General features: G+C 41.2%; 2 protein-coding genes across 5 annotated transcripts; one reads left to right on the top strand and one right to left on the bottom strand.

Annotated features, from left to right (window-relative positions):
• Window positions 1–7: 7 nt before the first annotated feature.
• Window positions 8–10,194, top strand: erp44 (endoplasmic reticulum protein 44). The gene is made up of 11 exons (XM_085178716.1): window positions 8–174; window positions 5,252–5,324; window positions 5,916–5,955; window positions 6,127–6,242; window positions 6,890–7,074; window positions 7,176–7,291; window positions 7,385–7,559; window positions 7,716–7,827; window positions 8,074–8,215; window positions 9,471–9,573; window positions 9,664–10,194. Exons 1-11 carry the CDS (start codon window positions 103–105, stop codon window positions 9,772–9,774), a joined length of 1,245 nt encoding a protein of 414 aa, XP_085034842.1. The 5' UTR covers window positions 8–102; the 3' UTR covers window positions 9,775–10,194.
• Window positions 10,195–11,394: 1,200 nt separating this feature from the next.
• Window positions 11,395–26,091, bottom strand: stx17 (syntaxin 17). Of its 4 annotated transcripts, none has more exons than XM_085178726.1 (7): window positions 25,423–26,091; window positions 23,374–23,582; window positions 23,212–23,277; window positions 17,462–17,788; window positions 16,663–16,713; window positions 14,770–14,856; window positions 11,395–12,746 (listed from the first exon to the last, which is right to left on the bottom strand). In XM_085178726.1, the coding sequence occupies exons 2-7, from the start codon at window positions 23,494–23,496 to the stop codon at window positions 12,489–12,491; spliced, it is 912 nt and encodes a 303-aa protein (XP_085034852.1). In that variant the 5' UTR covers window positions 23,497–23,582; window positions 25,423–26,091; the 3' UTR covers window positions 11,395–12,488. The 4 variants fall into 4 exon arrangements, with proteins under 4 accessions (XP_085034852.1, XP_085034854.1, XP_085034853.1 ...); XM_085178728.1 differs by having other exon boundaries at window positions 25,537–26,091; XM_085178727.1 differs by having other exon boundaries at window positions 25,562–26,091.
• Window positions 26,092–27,629: the final 1,538 nt, after the last annotated feature.

The raw sequence follows: 27,629 nt of genomic DNA, 5'->3' as shown, positions 1-27,629 counted from the left end.
TCCGTGGTCACCGTGAGATTGGTTCGCCGTCGGCTTCCTGCTGCAGTGAGAAGAGCGGCGTCGAGACAGACTGGGAAGACTTAACACCACCACCTCCAATAAATGCACCATACAATGAAACTGTTAGCACTACCTCCCTCTGTGGATGTCCGCTTTGTCACGGCTGTACTGCTGGTATGTATTCATATGAAAGCCGTGGACTGTGCACTGTAACCGCAGGCTGTTGGTAGCTTCCATAGCTAAGTTTAGCTAAGTAATTGCCGCTGGTTAGTTAGCTGCTAGCTAAGCGACGAGCCTCTGCTGGCATGGGACGTGGCTTATGAAGTGACTGAGTTGACCAGTATGTACGCTGTTAGTGTTGCAAATGTTTAGCAGGTTCACAGAGGAGGCCTTCTGGCTGTGTTTCCTCCTGCAACCCTAAAAACTAGTCAAGTTATCCGGCTGCAGTGTAGCCGGTAGTGTTGAACATCACTGTTAGAACTAGCTGTAATTTACAGTATGTGTTTGAGTTGCAGTAGCTATAATAGTTAAAAGCTAGAGTGCAGGTAACTTTGTTAAGGTGTAGGAGTGCATCAAGCTAGCATTAGGCGCTACCACACATTGACAGTAGTTAGATAACTGCTAGCTGCTAGCATTGTTAATTTAAGAGATTTATGAAGGTTTGCTGCGTTTGACCTTCTTTAATGTTTGCTCCTGTATTGATGCTGAAGTTAATGTGGGACTCTTCGTGTTTCTGTATGTGTCTCTGAATGAAGCTCGCCGGTTGGTGAATTCCTCTGTTGTGGCTCATTCTCATTGGCTGACAACCCGGAACTAGCCAGAGAGCAGTGTGCCCTGAAGTGAAAACTTAAAACTTGTGTGCGAGCTTCAGACCACCGTGATATCTAATATCAATCTGGTGAGGTGCCTTCTTTGAGGCAGTCGTTACCATTTTTGATGATTAATTGGTCAACAAAAGGATTCATTGTGCCAATTTCAAATAAATAAAAATATTACAATTTGAATTAAAAAGGAAAACAGCTGGGTAGCATGAAAGCTTAGTTACACATAAGCAATAGATAGATGGAGACCAAACGGATGAGGTGCCGAGTTGTATGATCCAGACATATAGCTAAATATTGGGTAGATTAACATAATTAAGTAGAACTCCATACAATATAAGGAAATTGGTGTTAATAATGAGTGATTTCTTTTGGGAGGCGGAAGGGAGGTGGGCCATAGGTAATAGAAAACTAGTTACATACACAAGAAAGTCAAAAACGAACCTGTATTTTTTTATTATTATTTTTTTTAATCTGGAATATATTTCAACAAAGATGATGACATAATGATGTCGCAAAGTAAATTACTGACATGAAGACACAGTTTTGACATTTATCAGTTTAAAGCAAGGTCAGCTTAAATGAAAGCGTGAGGTCTTTGAAGTCAGGGAAGACATAAATGTGTCTGAATGAGTCTATGGCCATGACGGGACAGTCAGCTGGAGTTTTCTGGATACTGAGCAGAGGATGGCGGAACTTACTTTAGTCCGTGTGAAGAAAGTTTATTGACCCTGTTGAGGAAATGTCAACATCATTAACACTTGTGTCACTTATACAAAAAGTACTGGGCCACATCATATTAAGCCTACAGGAGCTGTTTGGCTATGGAAACCTGTACCATGAAGCTCACGGTGCTTAGTTTCTGTGCTGATGATGATGCCAGAAGATGTCTGGAGCTCTGCAGTTAGTGATTCAGCAAAACACTGGTGACTTTTGCACACTCTGTGACATTGCTCTGGAGCTTGGCACAATGTTGTAGCTGAGTTTCTTTGGTTCATAAGCACTTTCACTTTGAAATAATACCATTTACCATTGATCTTGGAATTTCCAGGAGGGAAGAAATTTCAGTGATCTCTTTAGAACAACCCACTCTTATCAAATGTTTAAAGGAAGTGTGCATGACTAGGCACCTGAGTTTTATAAACCCGTGGCAATGGGACTGATTAAGAGGTATGGCCCAGCACTTTTGTCCATGAGGTGTATTTGGCTTAATATTATTTGAGACATGGCAACATCCAAGGCCAACCCCCCCAAAAAAGTGGGACCATTGCCACATTTACATCCCCGGATCCACAGTTGTTTAAAGTAGTTTAAAATCAATTTAATTAACACATATGAACCAAGATGGATGGTGTCTGTGAAGGGATGGTACCTCACCTGATCTGCCTGCCTCTGTGTGTGGAATCGCTGTGATAAATAAGGGCCGATTAACAAAAATAGGTTAAACACTGAAAAATTGCACGTCACAACTTCTCAAATGTGAGAAATTGTTTCCTTACTTCAAATTATCAAATTAAAATTATATTGTGTTAGCATTTTTTTCATTTAGGCCTGATGAACATGTGATTTAATGATAGAAGAAATTGGTTGTTTGCGGCCCTAATTTTGTAGGATAGTCTTTTTTTGTTTTTTTTGTTTGTTTTGTTTTGTTTTGTTTCTTTAATCATTATTTATTTAAAGTAAAAGGCAGTGACGGCTTGTGTGCGAGCAAACGTTAAGGCCACTTGAGCTGTGTCACTCTTTACAAGTTTGTCGACTTCCTCAGAACTGGCCGACCTTCACGTATCCTGTTTAAAGAGGATCTTAAGTCAGCAAAGATAACAACAGATAACTAGATGGTGTGTTGTAATGTTACGTTTTGACTACAGTGGCTCTGGCATGGAGATCCACGAGTAATATCTGATAGCCTTGATGAAATAAGTTGGTAAAAGAAGTTTTGTCTTCTGTCGTGACATTTGCATGATTAAAAATAGGCTAATTTAGTAACAGTTTATTCTAGGTACAGTTTAGTTTATATTTGCATCTGTGTGTTTGTAGTTCCTCTCGCCAAGTAAAATTCCCCATGTGTCAGTGCTCCTGTACATTTTAAATGCTTTGAAATTTATCACAAAGTAATCTAGAAACCCGCAGGGTGTGAATAGGAAACCTCGATTGTACTTGTATCTCAGAAACCTGGTCTCACCTGTTCTGCACCCTGCAGAAGGTGAGACCTGGAATGTCGCTGTAATCCGATTATGCACATGCTGTAGTTCCAACCCGTGTTTTCTTCTAAGCGTTGTCAAATATTTGACGACAAAAGGATGTGTGTACAAAAATGTACAAAATAATTGTTTGCAATGAACACCTTTGAGTGATAAATAAAACATTAAGAATTGGCTAATATTTTGAGGGCTCAAGGCAAAGAAAGAAAGTTATGACACTTATTTTTACACCTTTGAACCATGAAAATAAAATAAATAAATAAATAAAAAACCTAAAAAGCCTGAGTGTTTTGAGGCTTAATCTTGGAAGCGACTCGTATAAAATAAATAAACACAATAAAAACCCATCTCAGTGTAATGGTTCAATGTTCAAAGGTCTTTATTATGTCTACATTCCACCATTATAGTGCATTTTGGACAGTGTGGACAAAAAAGAAAAATAGTGCTTTTCCTTTATACTGTGTTCCATGTAAACCTTAGTGAATTAACAAAAAAATCCTGGGAAAATAAATATTTTACTCAGAAATCCAAGGCCACTTTGAAGCTTGCACTTGATACCTCCCATTTTCCTAGACATTACACAACAGCGACGCATGTGATCTCCCCAGTGCACGCTCTCTGCGATGTCTGGTTGCGCTGATTTGTGCCAAGAATGATAATCCAGGTAATTCACAGCTAACGAGTGGTCGTAATGTGTCTTCTGCGCTTTACTCCGGGCAGCTCACAAGCATAAACTGAGTGGAGAAAAATTTCCTGTAAAAAGGACGAGAATTACATGAAGTACATATTATGTGCTACCTGTGAGAATGGGCAACTCCAGATGATATCCTCACATAATTCACCCGACATTTTCCAGATTTCATATGTGGATAAATCTTGAGAGCTCCGCAAACAAAGCAGGGCAACGGTGGGAGTGTGCACTGTATATTTAGCTCAGTACCAGGAATTGCAGGGAAGAATCCTGGGCAGTCCCAGGAACAAGAAACAATGGAAAGATGACACTCACTCTCAGTTTTCTTGGGGCACACTGGGAAAGTTTTTGGTAAAGGATCCACTGTCATGAAGCTCTACTTTTATCTTTACTTCATCCTAGAGACAATTTATTGTGCAGTCAGCAGAAATCACCAAACACACAGTTATTAACAAACAATAAACACAACATAAAAATGCCACAAAGATTTAAAAATCCAACACTAGGCGAGAGAGAGACCTGGGAGAGATGAGTTTTTAATTTTTATACCACATGTTGGCATATCGCATCTGGAGCCAGATGGTAGCACCTTGAACATCATAGATGGAGGATGGTCATCAAGGACTGGCTGGTTCTTCTTCAGCAATCATAGGAAAGTCATTCAAGGTCATACCTGGAATTTTATTGCAGTTGTGTTACGCACATTGAGAGCAGAGAAGTAACCAGCGCTCAGTTCCTTGTGTGTCTGCACATAATTGGTCAATAAAACTGATTCTCTGATCTTCCCCTCTGTTTTGTTTTTGTGTTTTATTGTAAGAAGATATTTAAACCGATTAGTCTTGATCATTTATCGCCACAGGAGAGATGGTTCTAGTCTTAGTTCTGAAATCCACAACCATCCCTTCATTTTCAAATGGACACGTTACACCTTACTGTGAATTCTCCAACTACAGGGTCATAAAAAAAACACTGTCGCTTAGTCATCTGGGAACTTAACAACATGGTGCCACACGTATTTGCTTTGGCAGCCATGAGCCAAAAGTACATTTTAGTTGATTGGCTCGGCTCAACCGCTCTCCAAAACGATCCATATTTTCTGTGTGTGGCCCTAAATTTAACCTGTTGGTTGTCGGCGATTTCAGGTGTAAAATTGTGTGAAGCAGCACCATGGTGTGCTACATTTTAAGGAAGGAGTGTTCAACTCATCCTTATTAAGGATGAGAATTGAAAATCAATTCCAGTTGTGCTTCCAGATCACAGAAAACAGCTCCAAAGTTATCATTGTGGTTTTTATTTTATTTTATTTTTTTGTTTTAAATCACATTTTATCATAAGCTGTATTGATGTGTTCATAGCCTTTTTTCTGCTTATTTTCCATGCAGATAATTGATCAGTAAGCAAACTGAGCTATCACATCAATAAAATCTGATCTATGTCCTTCCCTAGTCATAACACACAGATGGAGATGTGGCGGTCTTACTCGGCATGTGTGTTTTAAGTTGTAACTGCTAATCCGTCCCTTCCATGTGTGTCTGTAGGTGATGGGCCTCTCTACTCCCGGACAGGCAGAAATCGTCAGCCTGGACTCGAACAACATTGACGACGTCCTAAGTAAGACGTCACGCTTTATTCTTCACATTTGTCCTAAAGCAAACATTATATAAAAGGGAAAATATTTTAGAGAATGATGATAACATCCTCAAATCTACACAAGTTCAAACAGTCTCTGGTCATTTAAGTATAGACAATAAAGTAAATAAGTATATTTCTTTATTTATTAAATTGGTAGCAAAGGAAGATCTTGATTGTTGGTTTTGCATCTTAAATCTGTGTTTTGTTTTTTGTGTCATCTTACTGTCAACACGTTTTGTAGTGTCGCACAGTCACGTCTTTCCCAAAATCTCAAGATGTGTTTGCTACAATACACAGATGACCTGGAAATAAGCAGCTCGCCACTGTTATGGGCGTTGTTTGATATTCCTCGGCTCATCCACTTTTCATTAAGCAGCACTTCATTTTCCTGTGGCTAAATTGTTCTCTAACTGCTTTCTTGTTTTGTTTTCTTCCATCAGTCACAAAAAAAAATGATGGGGTTCACGTTTAATTTGGTTCCTTAATTAATTTTACTAGCTGCACATACTTTCATTAGAGCAAGTAATACATAGAGGCTTACATTTCTTCCCTGTTTGTGTTTCCTTGCAGATAATGCTGGGGTGGCATTAGTGAATTTTTACGCAGACTGGTAAGTGTGTTGTTTCTCTCTGTGTCATTGGACCACCTCATTATAATGCCAGTGTTTTGCTAAAGTTCCACATTTTCCTTATTCATTTTTAAAGGATTTTTATGCACTGCCTTTCTGTTGTAATGTAGGAAAAGTGGGAATAAAGAAAACACTTTCCTGATCATCCCACAGGTGTAGATTCAGTCAAATGCTCCATCCAATTTTTGAGGAGGCATCTAACATAGTGAGGGAGGAGTTCCCTGATACAAAGCAGGTGGTGTTTGCTCGCGTCGACTGTGACCAGCATTGTGAGTAATACTTATAATTTTCCTTTCTGACACTGACATTTGCTGATGATTTGTTTGTACCTGTATTATGAAAATGGAGCCAACTGGTTCGTGTTTTTGGTGATCTAATACCTCAAACTCTTAACGGCATCATTCTGTATACAGGAAACAAAAAGGCGCACACACACTCACACGCGCGCTCTTATACTTCTACTATACTTGATGCACATATGTACACATAGATGCCCGACACACCAAAGCACAGCCACATAAACCACCGGCCTCAGCCTTTTGAGATAAAGCAAATTAAAGGGAATTATTGATGACCTGCAAACTGTTTGAAGGCTAATGACAAAACTGCTGCTTCCTGTGAAGACCGAAGGCTTAGAGACCGCCTGCTGGGAGATTGACACCTGCCACACACACACACACATACACACTGTGTGCAGAGAGAATATTTACTCTTGGTGGGGGGGCTGCTTTCATGTGGGAGATCAGAGCTCAGAGCTGACTGAAGGCAGTGTTTTCAGACTGAGGTTTAACTGCTGTCTCCGTCACCGCGCCGCTCCCCATCCACCCATCCCCATGTGTTTTTACTCTTCTTCTCACTCTTCATCAATTGATTTCTTTCTTTGCTTAACTTCCTCTCCCCCTCTGCCTGAGCGCAGCGGACATAGCTCAGCGCTACCGCATCACCAAGTATCCAACACTGAAGCTGTTCCGCAATGGGATGATGATGAAGAGGGAGTACAGGGGTCAGAGGTCAGTGACGGCCATCGCTGACTTCATCCGCCAGCAGCAGGTCGACCCAGTGAAAGAGCTGCCTTCAGTGGAGGAGATTAATTCTGTGGATGTAGGTGGCAGTTTCTGTTAATGTGCAAGTTTCCCCTTTGTATAATTAAATTATATTCATTTTTAACACTTTTTTTTGGGGGGGGGGGGGGGGGTTAACAGAGGAGCAAGAGAAACATCGTTGGTTTCTTTGAAAACAAGGACTCTGACAACTATCGAACATTTCAGAAAGTTGCCAACATCCTTCGAGATGACTGCACATTCTTGGCCGCTTTTGGGTGAGACACAGACACCAACTAGATCCACCGATCGTCAACGGTTTCAGCGTTATTCTTCTTTTCATGTTTATATCCTTAAATTGACTGTTGTAGTGAGGTGTCTAGATCCGAGCGCTTCAGTGGAGACAATGTGATCTACAAACCTATGGGCGAGGGCATTCCTGACATGGTTTACCTCGGCTCCCTCACCAACTTTGACCTGACCTACGCCTGGGCCCAGGACAAGTGTGTGCCTCTGGTTAGGGAGATCACCTTTGAAAATGGAGAGGTTTGTTACCTGCTTTTGCTTAGTTTGTATGTACGTGTATGTACGTGTATATATTTACATTAAAAAAACAGGAGGGTTGTTGTGGAGTCTGTGTGGAACTGCTGAGGCCTTAAAAGGTTCTGACTCCATCTGTTTTTGACTGTGTGTGTTTTCCAGGAGCTGACTGAAGAAGGTATCCCTTTCCTCATCTTGTTCCATCTTAAAGAAGACACAGAGAGCTTAGAGAAGTTCCAGCATGAAGTGGCTCGCCAGCTCATCAGTGAGAAAGGTGAGTGTGTGCACTTTGTATCTGTCAAGGAAGTCATTTTTCTTTTTATACTGTATTGACAAGAATCGGGCCAGTTCCATTGCCTCAGGTTTATAAAACCATTTGTGAAAGAAAGGCTCTTTCTAAAGAGCTTGCTGAATTTGAGCGTGGTCCTGCAACAGGGTGCATTCATTGCAACAAGTCAGTAAATTCCTTCCCTCCTAGATATTTCACAATAAGTGGTATTATTGGTTTTTCTTCCCCCAGGGTCAATAAACTTCCTTCATGCGGACTGCGATAAGTTCCGCCATCCTCTGCTCCATATCCAAAAAACGCCAACTGACTGTCCCGTTATCGCCATAGACTCATTCAGACACATGTATGTCTTCCCCGACTTCAAAGACCTCAAGTAAGTACGACGTTACTCTTCCCATATGAGGCAATCTTGTTTTAAATAGATAAATAAGAAAACTGTCTTAATTTTAATAAATTAATTTGGTTTGCGATATCACCTCATCTTTGTTCAAGTATATCCAAGATTTAACAAACAGGAATATAGGTTCATTATTGTTTCATATAATAATAACAAAAGAAAGAAAGAAAAAGCAAAGGGCCAGCTACAAATGAAACCTGTCCACGACTGGACTTTACTTTGTAATTTACAATTGAATCATTCTCGTGTTCAATCAGTTTCATAACCAGCATTCTTTTGGATGTTTTGAGGAATTACTGTTGGATACTGATCAGCTAAATTGTATAAAATGTACCTGTATTGTTATAATGTTAATTTCATAATGAGACCTTCTCTTCATAAGACAAATTTTGTTACACACATACACACACACCATAATCCTCTGTCCGCTCGACACCAGAGAAATGTCACACCTCCTCAGATCTGTCCTTTATGAATGGGCCAGGACACTGGAGCTAATGTGACATGATTTGGCACGTGCAATAAGTGCTAAACTAATCCAGTCTAATCTAATTTAATCTTATTTATTGTGCCCCCACCATTATGCACCCCCACTCCATCCCCAATCAGAGTCTGATCAGATAGACAGAAGCCCCGAGGACTGACTAGCCCTCCACAGCCTAATTACATCAGATCACCACTACATGTGGCACACGGCTTGTAATTGCATTAGCACAGTGTACATTTATTTTTATATATATAAACACACACATACATATATGTGCGTGTGCACACTGGGTTACTGGTGACTCGGGACCAGCGCTGCCTGTGTGACATGACAGCAGCTCATGACCTGTCGTTAATAGGGAGACTTTACAGGGCGGCGTAGATATGGATTAATGCTGCTTGATGACATGTCCGCAGGGACTGGTGTCCTCTGCTGCATCTCATATTAACGTCTAATTCTGATCAGCGCTGTAGTTGAAGCAGTTCTTTTTCCATTGTCGGACATTGTGTGTTGGAATGCATAAATGATCCACCGTATTAAATTTTTCCTTTTACTCTTTAGCTCTTTACCCCTGGCAAGTCCTTTAGGAGTAACCCTTGAAGGTTATGGTAACAAGCCTCCTAAATAAGTGGGGTTTGTTTCAGCTGTATTAGGGATTTTTTTTTTTTTTTTAGGAACAACTCGTACAAACCTCAAATTGGATAAAAGATGATTGATGTCCAACATGTGTTTCTGTTTTTTCAGTGTCCCTGGCAAACTGAAACAGTTTGTTTTGGACCTTCACTCCGGTAAGCTTCACCGAGAGTTCCACCACGGGCCCGACCCCACGGACAGCACGCCTGGACAGGTTAGTCACTGGAGGCAGTAGAGTCGCTTTTTTTCGGGGGGGTTCAGGCAAAATTTCACCATTTGTTTCAAATTCGATTTCTTCTCTCAGGAGGAGACGGGCGGAGAAGCAGCCAGCAGTCCTCCAGAGAGCTCGTTCCAGAAGCTGGCACCCAGCGAGACACGCTACACCATCCTCAGCCGAGACCGCGACGAGCTGTGACCTTAACGGCCTTCCTGTGACTCAATGCCACGCCCCGGGGTCAGGGAGGGGGTTAGGGTTGGGACAGGCTAGTGGGACAGAACAGCAACACCCAACACCCTTACTGAAGAAAAAAAAAAAAAGAGACGAGGAGGAGAAAGAAGAACGGGAGGAGGAGAGTGGAGTCCATGACACAACCATGTTGGGCTAACCTATATTTTCATAACACTTTCACATACAATTTTTATTTTGAATCAAAAACGTGGGTCGGCTAAAGAGGAACAATGTGTGTGTGTGTGGGCGGGGTGGGGCTAAGGGCATTGGGACATCAATAGAAGTGTTTTTACTTTTATTCTTTGGAGGTTGTAAATATGTTTGTGATACATTGGACTCTCAATGTTGGTCTAAATTAAATGCAGTGTTTTTTTTCCCTTTATTTTATTCCTTTACATCACCCTGCATTTTTATTTTATCTTGTGTTTTTTTTTGTTTTGTTTTGTTTTTTTGAGGGAAAAAACGAAAAGAAAAACAGAACAGATCCCTCACTCACTCCGGTTGTGCGGTTCTTATCTGTGGGTAGTCCAGTTCAGCCTGTCTGATAGGAGATACTCGTTTAGTCTCACTGACCTCATGGCTGCATCTCAATATGACCAACTCAAGTGTAACTCATTTGTATAGCACAAGTTATAACTGTATGCCTGTTTGAAGTAGCTTTATCTCCATATCTTCTACACACACACACACAAAATAGAAGAATATTTGGTAGGGGTAGCATAACTTTAAATCATGGCTTGAAGATAAAGAGACTGAGCTACTCCAGCCTATTGAGATGCACCCCTTCTCTCCCTGGTACGAGTGGTACCACGGTTATTGATTATAATGTCCCTTACTGTGCTTAGAAAATATCCCTGGGGTCTTCTTACATTTTATTTTTTCTTACCGTATTGTGCCGCAGTGGATGTAGTTAGGTTTTTCTTTCCCTCCCTCTACCACCAATCAAAAGTATGTCATACCAGATTTAATGTTTTGTATAAACGTAGCACAAATCGGCACCAGAAACGCACCATCATCCCTCTCCATGAAGCCTGGTGGTGGCGGCATCATGCTGCATGGAGGCCCTCTCTGCAGCAGCCGTGTGATCTTACAGAAGGTCAAATGCATGCCGCAAAGAGAAATACTTTACAGAAAACCCTTCAGCTATGTTATTTCTTTTAGAGGAAGAAAAAACAACACAAAGGAAAATTAACAGGAACGTGACATTTTCTTTTGTAATTTGATCAACCCAAAAAAAAAAGGGTGTGGGAAGCTGTAGTGTCCAGACCTGAGGCAGCAATCCGCAAGAAGCTGGAACTGCTTCTGAATCAGAATGAAGTCATGAAGGATACAAATGCTTGGCAGATCTGTCCACTCCACCCTCTAAAGCATCTGAAGATGCTGAGAAACATCCTGCTGTCAGAACATTTCTAGCCAGGATCCTTTTGTTAGAAATCTTTTAAATCCACAGACATATGGTGAAATCTAAAGGTCAAAGGGCAGGCTGGGTACTTTTCATTGGGATTGTTGTGGCAGTGACACCTTGGAGTTCTGTTCCTGGGAGTCAAAAGTAAAGAAACTTTTTTGAAATACTGTACTTTAACATGATTGTTGTTTTTTTTTTTTTTTTTTTTGCTGTTATCTGATAAATGTGTCATCGTGCTGGGGGAGAAGAGACTTTCCCAATGCTAAAGTAAAAAGGCCAAAACATGAGGGGAAAACCCACATGATGAACGGTGGAAATTTAGTCTGTCACTTAAAATTGAGTTCTCTTAAAATTGTTTTTGTCTTTATACGTCTACAAGTTTTTGGTACTAGATCCTTGAGAATCCACAGTTGGAGCTCTTGAATACGGGGACCCATTGCTAAGTTTGTACTGCGCATCCTGCCCTTCCCACAGAGGCCAACAGATACCTGCATAATGACATATCAGCCCACATACAGACCAACAGGGGGGAGTGTGATGCCATTTCTTAACCTGTCATCTCAGAGGAGAAGAAGAGTTTAAAAAAAAAAAAAGTAAATTAAAAACCATTTTACAGGATGTTGTCTACAGCTTTGTCATTTCTGTGGTTCATTCTGTTTATCCAGTGAAGAGCCAGTGTTAAAAAGAAATGTTTTATTTGGCAGCAGCAGGATAATATATGGACAGTAGCACTTTTTGTGCATCAATATAATTTATAAAAACCAAGTATCACTTAAATTTACACAAAGCTGTTCACATTACTATCTGCATCAAACAACTGAGGCATAGCCATCGGTAAACCTGAACACCCTGGAAATGAGCCTAAGCAACATGTGCTCACATTATTGGTAGGGTCTGACAAAACCGTCTTAAAGTAATTTGATTTAAGTGCTGAACATTGTTTTTAGTAGAGAGTTGTGCTCAATAATCAAAAAGCACAAACAAAAAAAACAAACCCTGAAGTATAAATAACTGGTGCTGTGTTCAGAACATAAAATCAGTGGTGTATAAAACGAACATCCCCACAGAAACACCATTCACCCTGGAACATCAGCGTGTGACTCTTAATTAAGGCTGTCATTACATAATTGTTTTACACAGTGCTCGGTAACAGCGATGTTTAAGGCGAGCACCCGGCATTCAGTCTCTCTGAAGCTCAACAACACCAGAGGTGTTCATTGGTCAGTCAATACAGGACCGTCAGTGATAGGTCAGTGGAACACCAGGTGCTGATGGGTCATTTGTCCTTCCTCGCCTCTGGTTCATCTGATGGTGGTGGTGATGGCGTCGCCGTCAGCTGTTTCATCTGTAGATCCACTTTGGCTCGGCGGTGTTTCTGGACAAGGTTGCCACCAGCAAACCCCAGGGCGCCGCCTCCCAGTGCGGCAGCCACCCCTGCAGCTTTAAAGCCAGCTAGCAGGCCAAGTGGGCCTCCTAATACACCGCCCAGCAGCGCCCCGGCAACCGGCAACACCGCCAACTTGTAGCCAACTGCCTGGAGAGACAGGAAAAAGAGATATGTTCTAGTTTAATTTAACACCGCTGCACACACACACACACACAGACACACCTTTGGTGGCATTAGTACTTTGTGGCTTCAAGACAGCGATAGAGTTTGGATGCGTCTTTCATGATCACACATCAACTCACAGAAGAAGGGAGAAATTAGAAAATAAATACACAAACAGCCTCGCATGTGTAAATGTAAACCGTCACTTCCATGGCTGCATCAAAGCGTTTTCATTATCTCCATTTAGGAAAAAAAATCAGAGAGATGTGGGCTGTGTGTGTTATTACAGCTGTTATCATCAGAGTGGAAGGTGCTCTTTGCTGATGGCAATTAATGACTGATTCCCTGACCATCCTCACGCGCGCGCACACACGGACACTCACTTGATTAACACTTCACCATTAAATTAATCTAGTTCAAAAGCTGGCATCGCTTGTCCCCACCCCTGTGGCAGTTGAGGGAATGTTAATTTCATCTGAGCCGAGTTAAAAGGACTCTGGGTGCAGGTTGTGGAGGGTGGAGGAAACGTGGGTGTCGTGTGTGACTATGAGTCTGTGTCTGTGTGTAATGCCGTTTGACCTGATGACAGATTACAAGCTTTCAAACGCGTTAAAACATCTAACGTCCTTCGCATCCGCCTTATCTCTCCACAACCTCCTCTAATGTGCGGCCCACTCCATCTACCCGTGACCTTACAGAGAGGTCAGCTTTCGTTTTGTTTATTTGGGTCAATTTAAATTTAAAGAAACTGCTTAAAAAGAATGCTTTATTGAAAAAAGTTTAAAGGTCAGTGTGTCCTGACTGTTAACAGCACAGTCTGTATGCACAGACCCTGATGCAGAGCTCAAATAATTTACAAAGATGTTTTTGTTTGTTTTTTACTTGGTTGATTCACAATTTAAAGTCCACTTTAAGGTAGAAAATCTTAATAAAATAATACATTTTGCCTGATTTCTTCTAAAAAATGCTTTTGCTGCTAATCGAATATCCCTGATTGTACTGTTTTAGCAGTACAATCAGCCTGGTCTGGGTAATTTAATAACAATTTTCATATATTTTTAAAACATTTAATACACAGACTCATTAGCTAACTGAAAAATGATAAAATTATGAAAACAAGATGCCTGTCAATATTGTTCTGACCCTTTATTTAAGCTCAACTACTCTGCAGATTACTGAGTAGTGTTAGCTGTGCTAGAGAGGCTGATACCATACATTTTTTCAATGTCATGATCTCAAAAAAAGAAATTTACCCTGACTGTATTTTGGTGCTGGCAGAAAACTCAAAGCAAGCAGATAGTCCTAAAGGAAGCAAAAGAGGAAAGCAGATGACAGAGGGCTGCTTTTCTTTAGTTATGTAAGCATTTACAGGTGTGACTGTGTGTCATCACCATCTCTGAGTGTTTGTAATTACAGTCCAATTACTCCACAGTGAGCTCAAAACAAAGACAAACATGGATGGCTTCTTAGATTTCTCAAACTAAACGTAAAGTCAGGAAAATCTGTACCGAAAAGCACGATTTTTTATTTTCATCGTGCGCTGCCGTGCGCGTGCTATTTGACAAAAACAGGTGATTCATTCTGGGTATTACACACAAACCTTTCGACATTTCAAGTGTGTAATACGTGTGAAGGGCACTGAGTCGTCTGCTGACTTACACTCAGCGCAGAGCAGTGTAAGGGCGTGCTAAGCTAAAGGCAGTGCTGCTCCTGGAAAACTATTAAACAATCATTTAAACCTCTTCTCAATTCTACACACACACACACACGTGCAAACATACAAACACACTTCTCTTCTTGTCTCTTGTCGCCCCTCTTATCCCGCCTCTCTCCATCCCTCTCCTCTCTCTATTTCCTTAATTGCAGCTTTCCTCCGTATTCGAACAGATCAATAGGGACAAACGCTGTGGAATGGCTGGGAGGCAAAGTGCCATCGATCTCCCCATCTCCCAAACACCACACACACGCACACACATCAGATTATCAGCACACACACATTAATACACACCTTCCCCAGGCTCTTGGTCCCCTCCTCCACGTTGGCAGCGGCTGTGTTGACGTTGTCCTCTATGCTGTCAATCTTCTCCTGCTGGGACTGATGCGCAGGGGTTAGACACACACAACACGTATTAACACACACTCATATGCTAGCAAGCAGATTCACTTACACACACACACACACACACGCACGCGCGCACACACACACACACACACACACACACACACACACACACACACACACACACACACGTGTAAGCACAATTGTTGTGTAGATATTTTTTTACCCATCCAAATTCTGCTTCGCAGGACAAGTTAACAACAGAGGGGTGTGTTTGGAGGCTGCAGGTATATTCAAGGGAGATTTCAGTGAGGGTGGGGGTCATACGGCGTGTGTGTGTGTGTGTGTGTGTGTGTGTGTGTGTGTGGCATTGTGTATATCTCATGAAATATTCAGAGTGGCAGCTGTCTCTCTCCATGTGAGGGTTGGATGGACACAGTGACCAAATAACAACCGGAGCATTTTTCTTCCTCAAAACAGTTTCTTTCTTTCTTTCGTTCTCGCAAACTAAAAATCTACTTCTCTTATGAATACACACGTGAAAGCTTCCTGTAATTTTGTGATGGTTTCGGAGATTTTAAACCCGTAACCCTAGACTTAGAGATCGTGTGTTAGATTTTTCACATTTTCATTTTCTGCACCATTCTTCTTTCCATCTTAAAAGCTGCAGTGGCACAGAGAATTGGGATAAAATGAGCGGCAACAACCAATTATTATAATTACTCTGATTAATCAAAAATTGCAGATTTGGCTTTTACTAATAATTTAACCAGTAAAATGTCAGAAAAAAGTGGGGGAAAAAAAGCTTTAGCTCCTTTTTTAGCTCCACCAAAAGTGCCAAAGCCCAAAACTGTTAATGCAACTCTCCCATTAAAAGTGATCATGACCCACTGTTCACTTTTGTTTTAAAAGAAAAATATCCTAATATAACCAGATATAATAACAGCACTCACAAAAGAAAGAATCTTGACTAGAACATTTATTTGACGTTAACCATGTTCTGACTGTGTTCATGAGTTTTGGTGAATGTTTAAAAGATCCTCGTAGCTGTTAGTTTATAACATTTAGCACCAGTAATTCCAAAACAATCAGACAGCTCTAATATTATAATACTGTAATGGGAATTAATTTAATGCTGTGTTTCTGCCTCAGTACAGTCACAGAAACATACAGATAAGCCTGAAGGCGCCCCAACATCGGAACAGACACAAACATGACGCATGTACAGACACAACCACACACTCACTCAGTATTTCCACTGTGGCTGAGTGCTGGAATATTACTCCCCTAACGGCTTCTTTCACCCTTGAGACACCACAACATGTCTATGCTCTTTCTGCCACACCCCCTCCCCGTGCCTCTTTGTGTTTTTTCAGCCTAGCTACATCTTTACTCGCCCTCCTCTTCACTGTTAATCTCTCCTTCACTCAGCCTCCCTCCATCCCTGAGGATAAGAGTGATAATCTGAGCCGTCTGTTCTCCACCTGCTCCGATGTATCCCTTGTTTCCCCTCCTCTTTCCTCCCCCTGTGAAAACCTGCCCCCCACCCCCACCTTTCTCCCTGCTTCACTCTCACTCATCTACTTCTGAATCTCTCCTCCGCTGAAGGGCCTCTGGGGCCCCAGCACTACTCCAGAGCTGCTCTGTGTAAGCTTGTCTCAGTGGGGCCTTACACCAAGCAACGCAAGCGAGCACGCACACAGAGACACACACACACACAGGTCAAATACACACCACCCACCTCCTGGAGGTGCACAGACCTCTGTCACATTGTTTTTGTTCACAGGGGTGGCTGTGCACACATGTAGACAAAGAAATGCAGAGCCGAGCGTTTGTACTCACATGGACGAGGATAGAAAACTCTGTCACCAAACCGCTCAGCTCCTTCAGATCCTGAAAGGGGAAGAAAAAATAAATTAAAATGCTGTATTGATTTGTTTGAGGTGCTTATCGTACAAATCTACAGCTACAAAGTGTCCAGACTGTCAGTGAATGGGATTCATAACTGCATTAACGAGAGGGACTAATTAGGATGTGCTATAGATCTAAATGTGTCTGCAGGAACAGATATCATGGCATACATGTGAAATAAATCATGAATTTGAATTTAGCTGTGTGAGTTTCAGGGTTCTCGTACCATGCTGATAACTATGACATGTCGCCTGTGAAAAAAAACGCCTGCTGTGTTGCTTTTAAAGTCTTTTTCCAGGTGAGAGTTCATGCATACGAGAAACCCCTCATCCTATGCTTCTCTATCAGCACACTAAAAAGGACCACAGAACACCACCCAGTCAATAGCAGCGACTGTGGATACAGCAACATATGTAAGGCATAGATTTGTTGGTTTGCTATTATCCTATTAAGCCTAAAAAAGAAAAAGAAAAAGAATTGCATGCCTGAAACAATAAATCGACTTCTGTGTTTGCCATGAGATCACAGTAAAGAAATAAGTCAAAACTTTTAGGATAATAACACCCCACCATAACGGACAAATGATTTTTTATTTAAAATCAACACACAGGCTTAAAGCTCGACATTTGTGAATAATCCCAAGGACATGATACATACATACAGCTTACCTAACAATTAGAACATATCTGACTATGACTGGCAGACTAAAGCTTGTTCCAGATGTGCATACCTCTTCCAGGTTATCCCAGGACTCAGCTGCTCTCTGATCAGGAGGGATTTCTGGAAGCTGGACCTGGCTTTGCCTGCCAAATCCTGGTACGTCGCCCGCATTGTCATCAGTGTGGCAGCTACTGGATGCACAGCTGGATGAATGAGTGGCAGGTGGTGACGCTGGAGCGGGCTGAGGCTCGGGGTTAGAGTGCAAATGGAGGAAGTCCTGTGCGGCGGCTGACGCCCTGTCTCTGACCGGCTTGATGAGCGCTTCCAGAGCGTCGGCGTCTTCAGCACGGACCCGAGTGCACAGCTTCTCCATCTCTCTCATGTTGGCTCTCAGCTGCTGCAGAGGCGCAGAAGAAGAGAACATTTTTCAGTTTGAATGACAGTGAGTGGTATGAATGTCAGGGAGAAGGGACACTTGGACGGCCAGAAGGACAAGCAAACCTGTGGTTAAATACAGCCGTCACTGCCAAAACAAAAACATGCAAGAAAAAAAAAAAAAAATAGAAAATGTGACGAGGCAGACGTGGCATAACAAATCCAAAATCTCCAATCTGTATGGAAATAGTAACATCTTAAATCATCTCAATATCAAACATACATTTTCCCTCTGGCATGCAGACTCTCCAGTTATAAAGACTGTTTGGATGAGAGAAATTTCTTTCTTCCCTCATTTAATGGAACTAGATGGCATTCACTCTGTGTTCAAAGCACAAAACATGATCAGGTGACATTTAAAAAAATAAATAGAATATACACACTCCTGTTTTAAGCGGTTTCATGTAGGAACTACTTTCTTTCTGCTGTCTACATCCGCCAGCTAAAGGAAGCTCACAGCTACCTGACATTATAGCTCAGCCAATGGGGAGTCCTTAACGTTTACATTAAATCCTGTCACCCTGTCAAGAGCACAAGCACGTCATCATTAGTAGATGCACTGTGATACGTCTGCAGGGTGTAGTTCAGTAACAATTAAAATGGTTCTTGGTCACAATGTTAAGTTTTCTGAGCAACCAGGTCATGATTTATATCACCCAAAAAGAGCACTTTGCTCTCAGACTGCAGGTTTACTTGTGGTTCCTGAAGGGCAGAGCCTTCAGTTTTCAGGCCCCTCTTCTGTGAAACCAGCTTCCAGTTTGGATTTGGGAGACAGACAAACTCTCTACTTTTAAGATGATACATACAGATGATGATACAGCATATAGTTAGGGCTGGATCATGTGACCCTGAATCCTCTCCTGATGATGGGGGCTTCCCATGATGAATGTTTCTTGTTGACACACATTTTTCACTCATTATGCGTTTACACACCACTATGGTTACTTTTGTCCTGTCCCCCTCCCCTTATCCCGAACCAGTGGCAACAGCTGGCTACCCCTGCCTGAGCCATGTCGCCACAGCACTTGCTCATAGGGGGTCATATGTTAGTTCTCTGTATTATCGTAGGGTCTTTACCTTACAATATAAAGCGCCTTGAAGCAACTGTTGTTGTGAGTTGACATTATATAATTAAAAGTGAATTGAATTCAATAATTTCTGTGAAGAAACATGCTTCTGATGAGATTCTTAAATTTTTTTTTCCTTTGGTGCTTTGAGCAGATGCCTTACAGTTCACTATATTCAACTCACAGCTAAAACAATCATATATTCCATCACTGAAACCAATTCTGCCCAAATACTTATAAAAAGTTCACACAATAGGAAACAAAATGATTTTTACTTGACACATAACATCAGTTGAATTCAAGAGAAAACATAAGTTCTTGTTCATTTAGCCCATTTAGAAATTTCCTAAATGAACTTCTTTGGCAATACAACACACATATTGAGTGTGTTGTATTGCCAAAATGATGTGAACTAGAGTGTTATGCAAAGGTTTTGAGCAGTCATATTTTACTTCCAAGCAGTCAGACTGTCCTGTTATTTTCTAAAGTCATCTTGAACAATAGTTCACCAGACTTTCTGAAGGTCATTCAAAGGTTGTCTTTGGACACTGGTGGATTTTACTCCGTTTCAGTCGTGTTCTTGTACCTGTCGATTATCACTGATTACCACTCACAGTGTGTTAATAGACCTCTCTGCATTGAATCATATTTGTTATTAATCTCTGGCTCTCTTCCACAGCATGTCCTTTATCCCGTCTTCCTCCCTCATCCCAACCAGTCGCCCGCCCCTCCCTGAGCCTGGTTCTGCTGGAGGTTTCTTCCTGTTAAAAGGGAGTATTTCCTTCCCACTGTCACCAAAGTGCTTGCTCATAGGGGGGTCATATGCTTTTTGGGTTTTTCACTTTATGTATTATTGTAGGGTCTACCTTGCAATAAAAAGCACTTTGAGGCAACTGTAGTTGTGATTTGGCGCTATATAAATAAAACTGAATTAAATGTTTGTTTCTTACACCACTTAGCACTGACCACCGAGTAATTCAAGCATAGCAAGGCCCCAAACTCAAGAGATTACCTAGTGTTGTGTTTACACATAAATTAACTAAGTTGTCTGTTAATTTAAGTGGATAGAAAAACAAACATCGCATTGCTATCAGTCATGGACTGGCCTCCCCAGAACCCGCACCTCAACCTTATTGGAGCAGTGTGGGATCACCTTGACAGAGAATGGAAGAAAAGGCAGACAACACCCAAAGAAGAGCTTTGAATGAGAAGAAATCTGGCTAAGAGAGTTCAGGCTATGTTGAAGAATAAAGGTTGTCATACAAAGCATTAACGTTCAAGCTTGTTAGAACTGTACAAACTCTGATATGCCTCAGATTCTGTATTTCTATGTACGCTTTCATGTATTTCAATACATTGTTGCACCCATATTGTTTTTTTCCTAGCAGAATAGAAAAGAAGTGTGGTGCAAGCTTTAGATATGAGGCTGAGGAACATCGCAGCAATCATCCCTCCAGGCAGCAGCATGACCTGGGTTCACAGGTTTTTTGTTGTTTTTTTGTTTTGTTTCTGCTAATTACATGACATGAATATGCATATGAGAAGGAAAAAACACACTAAGGTCATGTGGATTTTAGTCTGCAAATTAACTGTGACTGTATGTAGTTCAAACACAAACACCGCAAATTAAAATTGTACAGACTCTGCTCTCCTATGTTAAAGTGTTTGCAGTAGCTCGTGTGGCAAAAGTGGGGCTACTGAGGTCTGTCTGCAATCTTCTCTTGGGAGTTAGCTTGGTGCTAGGCTAGCTGGAGAGTATGTTATGGTGATGGGTGGGAAAACAGGCTTTTTTCCAAACAGATAAAATAAATCAACATAAGCATGCAGTGCCAATGATTAAAATAGGCACTCTGAATGACATAAACCAACCTATTTTCCTATGTTTGAACATTAAGCACACAGACAAACATCTAAAGCAGGGCAGACAAACTCCTACTCTGGATTTACACCATGAAGACATGGGAAAGCACTCTGTGCACCCCTGAGGGTTCGCCGAGTAATGGTGAGAGGATAGATGTGTGCCTGTTTGGAGTTATTTCACCTTCAGAGACATGGTGGCTTCTAGGCAACAACATCCCCTGAGGCATTTCACACTCACTATGTGAACAAGTTCACACACACGCGGACACAACACAAGAAAGATGGATTCTAGGTTTAGCAGCAGCTCTTTTCTTGTCCTGATTTAGTAAATTTATATATATATAACGCTGTTTCCAAAAGTACGCATTTGTGTATATGTACACTTGCTGTTAATTCCAGCTGAACAGATTTCGTTGCTATTGATTTGCTCAACAGGAGGCAATTTTCTTGTCATCAACATCATGCAGGGTAGCTGGTGACATAGAGAAGAAGACTGTAGCTTCAGTCTCAAAAGTGGTTTCTGCTGTTGGATACTTCACTGTCAAAACACCTCCATCACAATTGTAAAACAATAAATAAATTTAAAAAAATACTGGCGGTGGCCAGTGGTACCCCTCAGCCTTCTAGTAGATACACTGAAGGTATAAATTCCAAAACACCACGTCCCCTTGTTCTCAAGGTATTGCATTCACAAGATTTTCAGAAAACCTGACCTTTCACCTCCAACCTTTAGACCAAGGTCACCCAGATTCAAAGTCATCTGAGATTTACCTACGGTATCAATTTAAAAGTCCTACATTGCTTTGCTCTCGAGTTATCACGTTTAGGGCTGGGCGGTATGGCCTAAAATCCATATCGCGATATAATTTCAAGCATGTGCGGTAACGATATATCACGATATATTATTTTCTTCTGTATAAGGTATTTTCCATACTATAAGGCACACTTAAAATCCTTTAATTTTCTCAAAAATCGAGTGTGCCTTATAGTATGAATTCTGGTTGTGCTTACTGACATCGAACCGATTTCTGCGTGCAGAAAAAATGTTTTAGTACAACTTTGGTAAGCTGCACTGCTTGATGGATTGTCAGAGCATTACGGCTGCCGTAGTGAGGAGCTTCGCGGAGTAATCTGGGTCCAAAACTCCGTCCCTCCAGGTCCCAAAGTCAAACGAACACAGAGTAAAAAACGGTCTAAATTCTTTAATCTTTAATAAAACCATCAGCGTTGCTGCTTTACCAGGTGTAACAATTAAGTTTAACATCCAGGCATCCATGAAAATAGAAGTTATTAAATTTAATGGAGTTAGAAGTTAGCAGGAAGTTAGCTCGCTAGTTTCCACCTAAACATGACATACCATGTTCTGACTGAGAGATTTTTGAAACTAATTAAAACGTACGGCTTTGCTACCACTTCCGACATAAATGAAGAGAGAAAACTAAACAGCAGTGGCGTTTGCAGGGTTACTGAAGTTGGACTACCTGGTATATAATGTTGTGCTACGTGATTGCTAGCGACACAGCTATGTTAGCATAACATTAGCACAGTGAAGATGGAGGATGAACGGCAACTTTTTTCCACTCGATAAAAGTCATTAATAAATCAATGTTCCGGAAGTGGAGGAAGCGCGGTTTTTGGCTTCCCCAATATTTCAAAAGTCCTTCATCTCTTTGCTATGACTGTCAGCATATTTTGCAGATGATAATGGTTGTAGCCGCTGCGATGCTTTTGAGCAAAACAGGCGCATGACATCATCAACATGCGCTATCGCGATATAGTCAAAATCTCTATCGTTGGCCAAATTTATATCGTTTCTATCGCCCACCCCTAATCACGTTCACAAACTTGGGTGTCTGTGTTGCCTGCCTGCCAGCCAGCCCGCCCAGCAGAGTTATAACAATACTCCATCAACCCTATCTGCTGAGGAAGAGCAAAAGGTGTGTCTGAAAGTAGCTGGACCTTATGTTGAGTACTTGTCTCTGCGAAGCTGCTGTTTTTCTGTTGCTCAGTGACTCTTATTCCACACAAATCAGTATTCATTTTATTATACTGGCACGCTTCAAAAGGCATCTGTTTGAGTCACAGATCATTTCAAACCGGCTTGGTAACGATGACTGACACATTTCTCCTTCATTCAGACGTCACAACAAACACTGCCGGTTTAAACACTGGATAAAGACACCAGTTGCTGCCCTTTTACTCTTTCTTTACTTCGATCTTTAAACTGGAACAACATGACAGGCAAAAATCAGAAACATCAACATCCGATATTTAAGAGGTCATGGGGTGCACATTTTGGAGACAAAAAATATAATACGCAGAGTCATGCTTGCTCAGGAATTTCAATAGGCAGTGAGTCACGTCATCCTCTAAACAATCGTCACATTCACTAAACAAACACATACACACAAACACGCCTCTGCTTTTTCTATTTACTTCACAGGTTATCACTTCATACCTGAACAGTTCTGCTGGCATTAATATGCTCCTGATGAAGGCGATCCCATTGCTGGGTATGCTGGTACTGTGAAAGAAACTAGGAGTTATTTATCTGAAGGCTGGAAGTAAGAGTTTGAAAGTGAGGTTGTCATCCTGTGTGCAGCCAGATTTTAGCTGTCACCTTCAGTATGTTGTTATGGTGTTTCTGCAGTCTCTCCAGGTCTGTGGGCAGAGCCACTTTAATGAACTTGTGGATCGGTGCCTCCAGGCGCCTCAGTGTCAGCTTGTTGCCTTCCTCTGCCATGTGTCCCGCTGACTGCCCACAGCCAACACTACTGCGTAACTTTGACAAGGCACCTGCTCAGCTTTATCTCGCTGCGCCCACAGATACTGTAAATACCAGCAGAGTATTTTAATATACGAAATTAATAAACTCAGCGGCACATGTAAGTCTGAAAAAACTGTCACCTCAAAAGGCCAGCGTCCGGCGGCATAACCAGACAGTTTGCACAAGGGTGGCCATGATCAGACCATTACTTACACTGGGGTGTGACAGAAAATCATATTTAACTATCCTTTTTTAAAAAACAAAACAAAACAAAAAAAAAAACAGGCCAAACTGTTGTACACCAAATAGTTAAGCTTAAGTCATTAACGTTTTGCATATGTTTAGGAAAACAGACATGTACAAGCCATTCCCCTCTGTGTATCAAAGTATTCTAGATTCAAATGTGAGGCCATCTGTCTGACAGATAAAGTCTGGCCCAAATTGGTTCATGCAGCAAGACGATAGTGTATCTTAATGTTTAAACTATCATTTGAAGACATGTATTTGGGCTTTGGTGAGGATAACTAGCTTGCAGCTTTGTATTCACACTGTACTGTAGATGTTTATAATAAAACTGATATATGTATAATTCAAGCATATAAAAGGCACTTAAATCAAGTGATGAACCAATGACATGCCTTCAGAAAACAGACAACTTAGCAAATAACCAATTTTAAATTATACATTTTAAAATTGGTTAAACATTTTTAATGGCAGCCTGGCCCAAAAATACACAATTTGTTCTTGTTTTAGTGGAATCTAGGGCTGTTCATATAACGATATATCGGATGACGATATAAAAATGTCTGTTTCATTTTATGCTATCGTTTGTTTCGTGGTGTCGCAAAATAAACTGTTTACGGCAATATTTTTTTCATCGTTTTGATGGTCACTGTAGTGGCTATATTAATTTCTTAAAGTTCTCTCTTTCTCTTATATTTATGTGTTGTGGTTAGCAACAACGACGGTAACACCTTCGCGTGTCCGCTTGTTTATGTTCCACATAAACCTTTCACAATAAAGCTCAAGATCCTGTTGAGACTTTTCAAAATAAACTGAATCACGTGAAAAAGCAGATTATTTACGGATGAGAAGTAAAAAAAAGGGCCGCCAGGTGCTAAAAAACAAACCTTAGACTCAAACGTTAGAACAGGCTTTTCCCGCAGCACGCCGTGTAATATATACTCACAAAGAACTTATGTTTTTACGTTACAACTTATGTCTAAAAATGTATCGTTTAAAACACTCGACTCCAGCTACATGACGAGCAGCTGGAAACACTTCCCGCAAGTCGAGCTGCCCGAAATTCACAGAATCTACAGAAAATGTTACATTTGTGTGATTTATATCGTTATCAGGACGACAGAATTCATATATCGGGATATGAGATTTTGATCATATCGCACAGCCTTAGTCGAATCCATGAAAAAAATCCAAAGTTCACACAGTTTGACAGGCATAAAATAGTGTGTTCGCACCAACATGGTGGTTCCAAACAGCTATTAGGTAAAAACTTGGAATATTTCGGCATGGTGAGCAGTGTAACCTGATAAAGAAATAAATGAATTTGGTCTTTTAGTTGAGTCACCAACTGTTCACTGAAGCCTCATTAGAAATGGTCTCAGTGGAAGGGTGGCTGTCAAGAAGCCTTTCATACGGAATAGAAATATGGTGAAAAGGCTGAGGCGTGCCAAATTACACAAAAACCAAATTAAAAAAAATAAATAAATAAAAATAGTGGTCATGAATACCAATTTCAAGGGAGACAATCATGGAGGCTCTGTCATGGTTTGGGGCTTGGGATATCTTAAAAAAAAACAACAACTAAGAAAGCCATAGGTTATTCATTTTTCAGCAATGACATTAATCCCAAATACACTGTCAGATTCTCTAAAAGCATACCTGGATAGAAAAAGCACAATGGAACAGTCAGTCCTGGATTTTCTCCCCAGAGGCCCACATACAAGTGGCTCAAAACTTTTGCACAGCAATATAACTCTTACTAGCAGTTCATACCAATAAAAACACCAGGTTATTTTACTTGTTGTTTTGTTTGTTCCAGCGTTAATGGCAATTAACTTCGGAGTGACGTAAACGGTTTGATGACGCCTTCTACTGTTCCCTTCAGTCCACATTTCGAGGCCACGTCGCACGAACTGTCCCTGAACAGAAAGTGAAATCACTCAGTTTGGCTAATGACAGCAGACTGGCCCAGCAGGTAACGCTAAATTAATTAGTGTCACTAGCTAACTGCTGAGGACGTCAAGAGCTTTGTGAACGGCAGAAAACTTCCCAGACGGAGTTACTAGCTAATTCAGTAACTTCACCCGGATACAGAGATCTATCAGCCCGCTGCTGAAAACATAAACTCACAGGGCGCACATCGACACTTACCAGTAAAAACACAACTCGACAAAGTCATTTACACTCGCTAATGACTACTGCGAGCCTCCATACTGTAAAGAAAAACTTAAACGTTCAGACAACAACTCGCTGCCGCTTCGGACAGAGGCGTTGTTTATAAACAGCTCCCAGTACGTCCGCGAATAGTTTCCGACCACAATCAGCAGCCGCAGAACATACTGTTCCTCATCACTACCCCGTGATGCCTGTTCTGACAGCGAATCAGTGACATGTTTCTAAAATAATACTCCCGCTGACGGTAGTGTTTATTTCCCCCATCGGTCACATTTTATTGCTTCAGGAAAATGACTGTTTACCATCTCTTCTTCATCTAAAAAAAATTAAAATATTTACACACTCAATTTCTTACATTAAAAAATTTAGGATGCAGTAGCCACGAGTTTCACCCTGCCCTCCAAAAAGCCTTATTTGTCTGAATATTGTGATTAGATTTAAAACAATATATTTGATGTTCTTTGTTAAAGATAAACAATGACATAACAGCGAAACTGACCAGTTAAATTAACACAGATATCAACTTTTTGTGGCTACTTAACATTTCTAAGCTGGTTGGGGTTTTGTTCGGGCGTTTGGACTTCACAGCTTAGTCATTTCCAAGCTGCTGGCCTCAGCCCTGATATGTGGTCATACTGTTTTTTAAAATACACTGTGAAAGTGAAAATGTATGACATTTCAAAAATGTGTCACGGCCCTTTCTTTTTTTCTTTTTTTTTGTTTTTTGCCAGCCAGACATTTAAACTAAAATGAACACGTGCTACAAATAAATAAATACAAGTTAGAAATGCTAGATTGTTCACACTTGCGCGTCTTCCACACCGCTTTTTACCATGCGTGAAACAGCATCAATCCTGTGGAAGGAAACATTAGATGTGATATTTTTTGTCTGTGTTGCGTTTGGAAGAAAGACTGGGGTTCCCCCTCCTCTACTGTGAGATCAGCCAGTGTGAGTGGGTCTATTGCATGTTTCCACTTCTATTCTTCAGCACCTTTTACCTTTGACATTTAGGCCAACCCCCCACACACTCTTCCCTCAGCGGATGCTCCAATGCGAAGGGCCACAGCACACAGTCCCCAGCTACAGGGGATTTCCCCTGGTGCTGTACACATGTTGTTAATGTGTGTCTGTGTGTGTGTGTGTGTGTGCGCGCGCGTGGACGCTCATATGTGTTTGCTTGTGTTTATGCAAGTGTGTCTGTCCACTTTCAGGGGACTCCCAGACTTGCAGACTGAGGGGGAGGAGGGAATAGAGCTGACAGCCTAAATAGCAAATCATCATCAAACATGTTTCTGTCTCTGTGTTTGTGGAGACAGAGAGAGAGAGAGAGAGAGAGAAGGAGGAGGAGGTGTCTGAGCGTGTGTAAGTTGTACCCTTGATGTGGGCACATCAAGGGTACTTACAAAGAAGAAGCATGTCCCGTTATGTAAATCATTTAAGTCTAAGGTGAAGACTTGCTGTGAGGTTATGTTTATGTCAGGGATGTCAAACTCATTTATATCAAGTGGGCTGGACCAGTAAAACTGCCCTTTCTGTCAGCTATAATATACGAAAATTACATGTAATTTCATCAGCAGCTCCCAGTTTTTCTACACAATAAAGAACAGCTGCTGTAGGAAATGAAGGAAATGTGTCAGCATGACTCTTTGGGCTTAAACTGTAAGAAATAAATCTGTAAAATTACAGGAAA

Source organism: Neolamprologus multifasciatus, chromosome 11 (assembly GCF_963576455.1).
Source record: "Neolamprologus multifasciatus chromosome 11, fNeoMul1.2, whole genome shotgun sequence".
In the NCBI taxonomy this organism is placed as follows: domain Eukaryota; kingdom Metazoa; phylum Chordata; class Actinopteri; order Cichliformes; family Cichlidae; genus Neolamprologus; species Neolamprologus multifasciatus.
Note: the sequence above shows the minus strand (reverse complement) of the source record. Positions and strands in the feature narration are given on the sequence as shown.

Excerpts from the sequence above, each read along its gene's own strand:
- erp44 (XM_085178716.1), top strand. The coding sequence starts at position 103 with ATGCACCATACAATGAAACTGTTAGCACTACCTCCCTCTGTGGATGTC. Across the intron at positions 5,325-5,915 it reads CAACATTGACGACGTCCTAA|ATAATGCTGGGGTGGCATTA; the intron begins GTAAGACGTCAC and ends GTTTCCTTGCAG. Across the intron at positions 8,216-9,470 it reads CCCGACTTCAAAGACCTCAA|TGTCCCTGGCAAACTGAAAC; the intron begins GTAAGTACGACG and ends CTGTTTTTTCAG.
- stx17 (XM_085178726.1), bottom strand. The coding sequence starts at position 23,496 with ATGGCAGAGGAAGGCAACAAGCTGACACTGAGGCGCCTGGAGGCACCG. Across the intron at positions 23,278-23,373 it reads ACCATAACAACATACTGAAG|TACCAGCATACCCAGCAATG; the intron begins GTGACAGCTAAA and ends TTTCTTTCACAG. Across the intron at positions 16,714-17,461 it reads CCTGGGATAACCTGGAAGAG|GATCTGAAGGAGCTGAGCGG; the intron begins GTATGCACATCT and ends TTCCCCTTTCAG.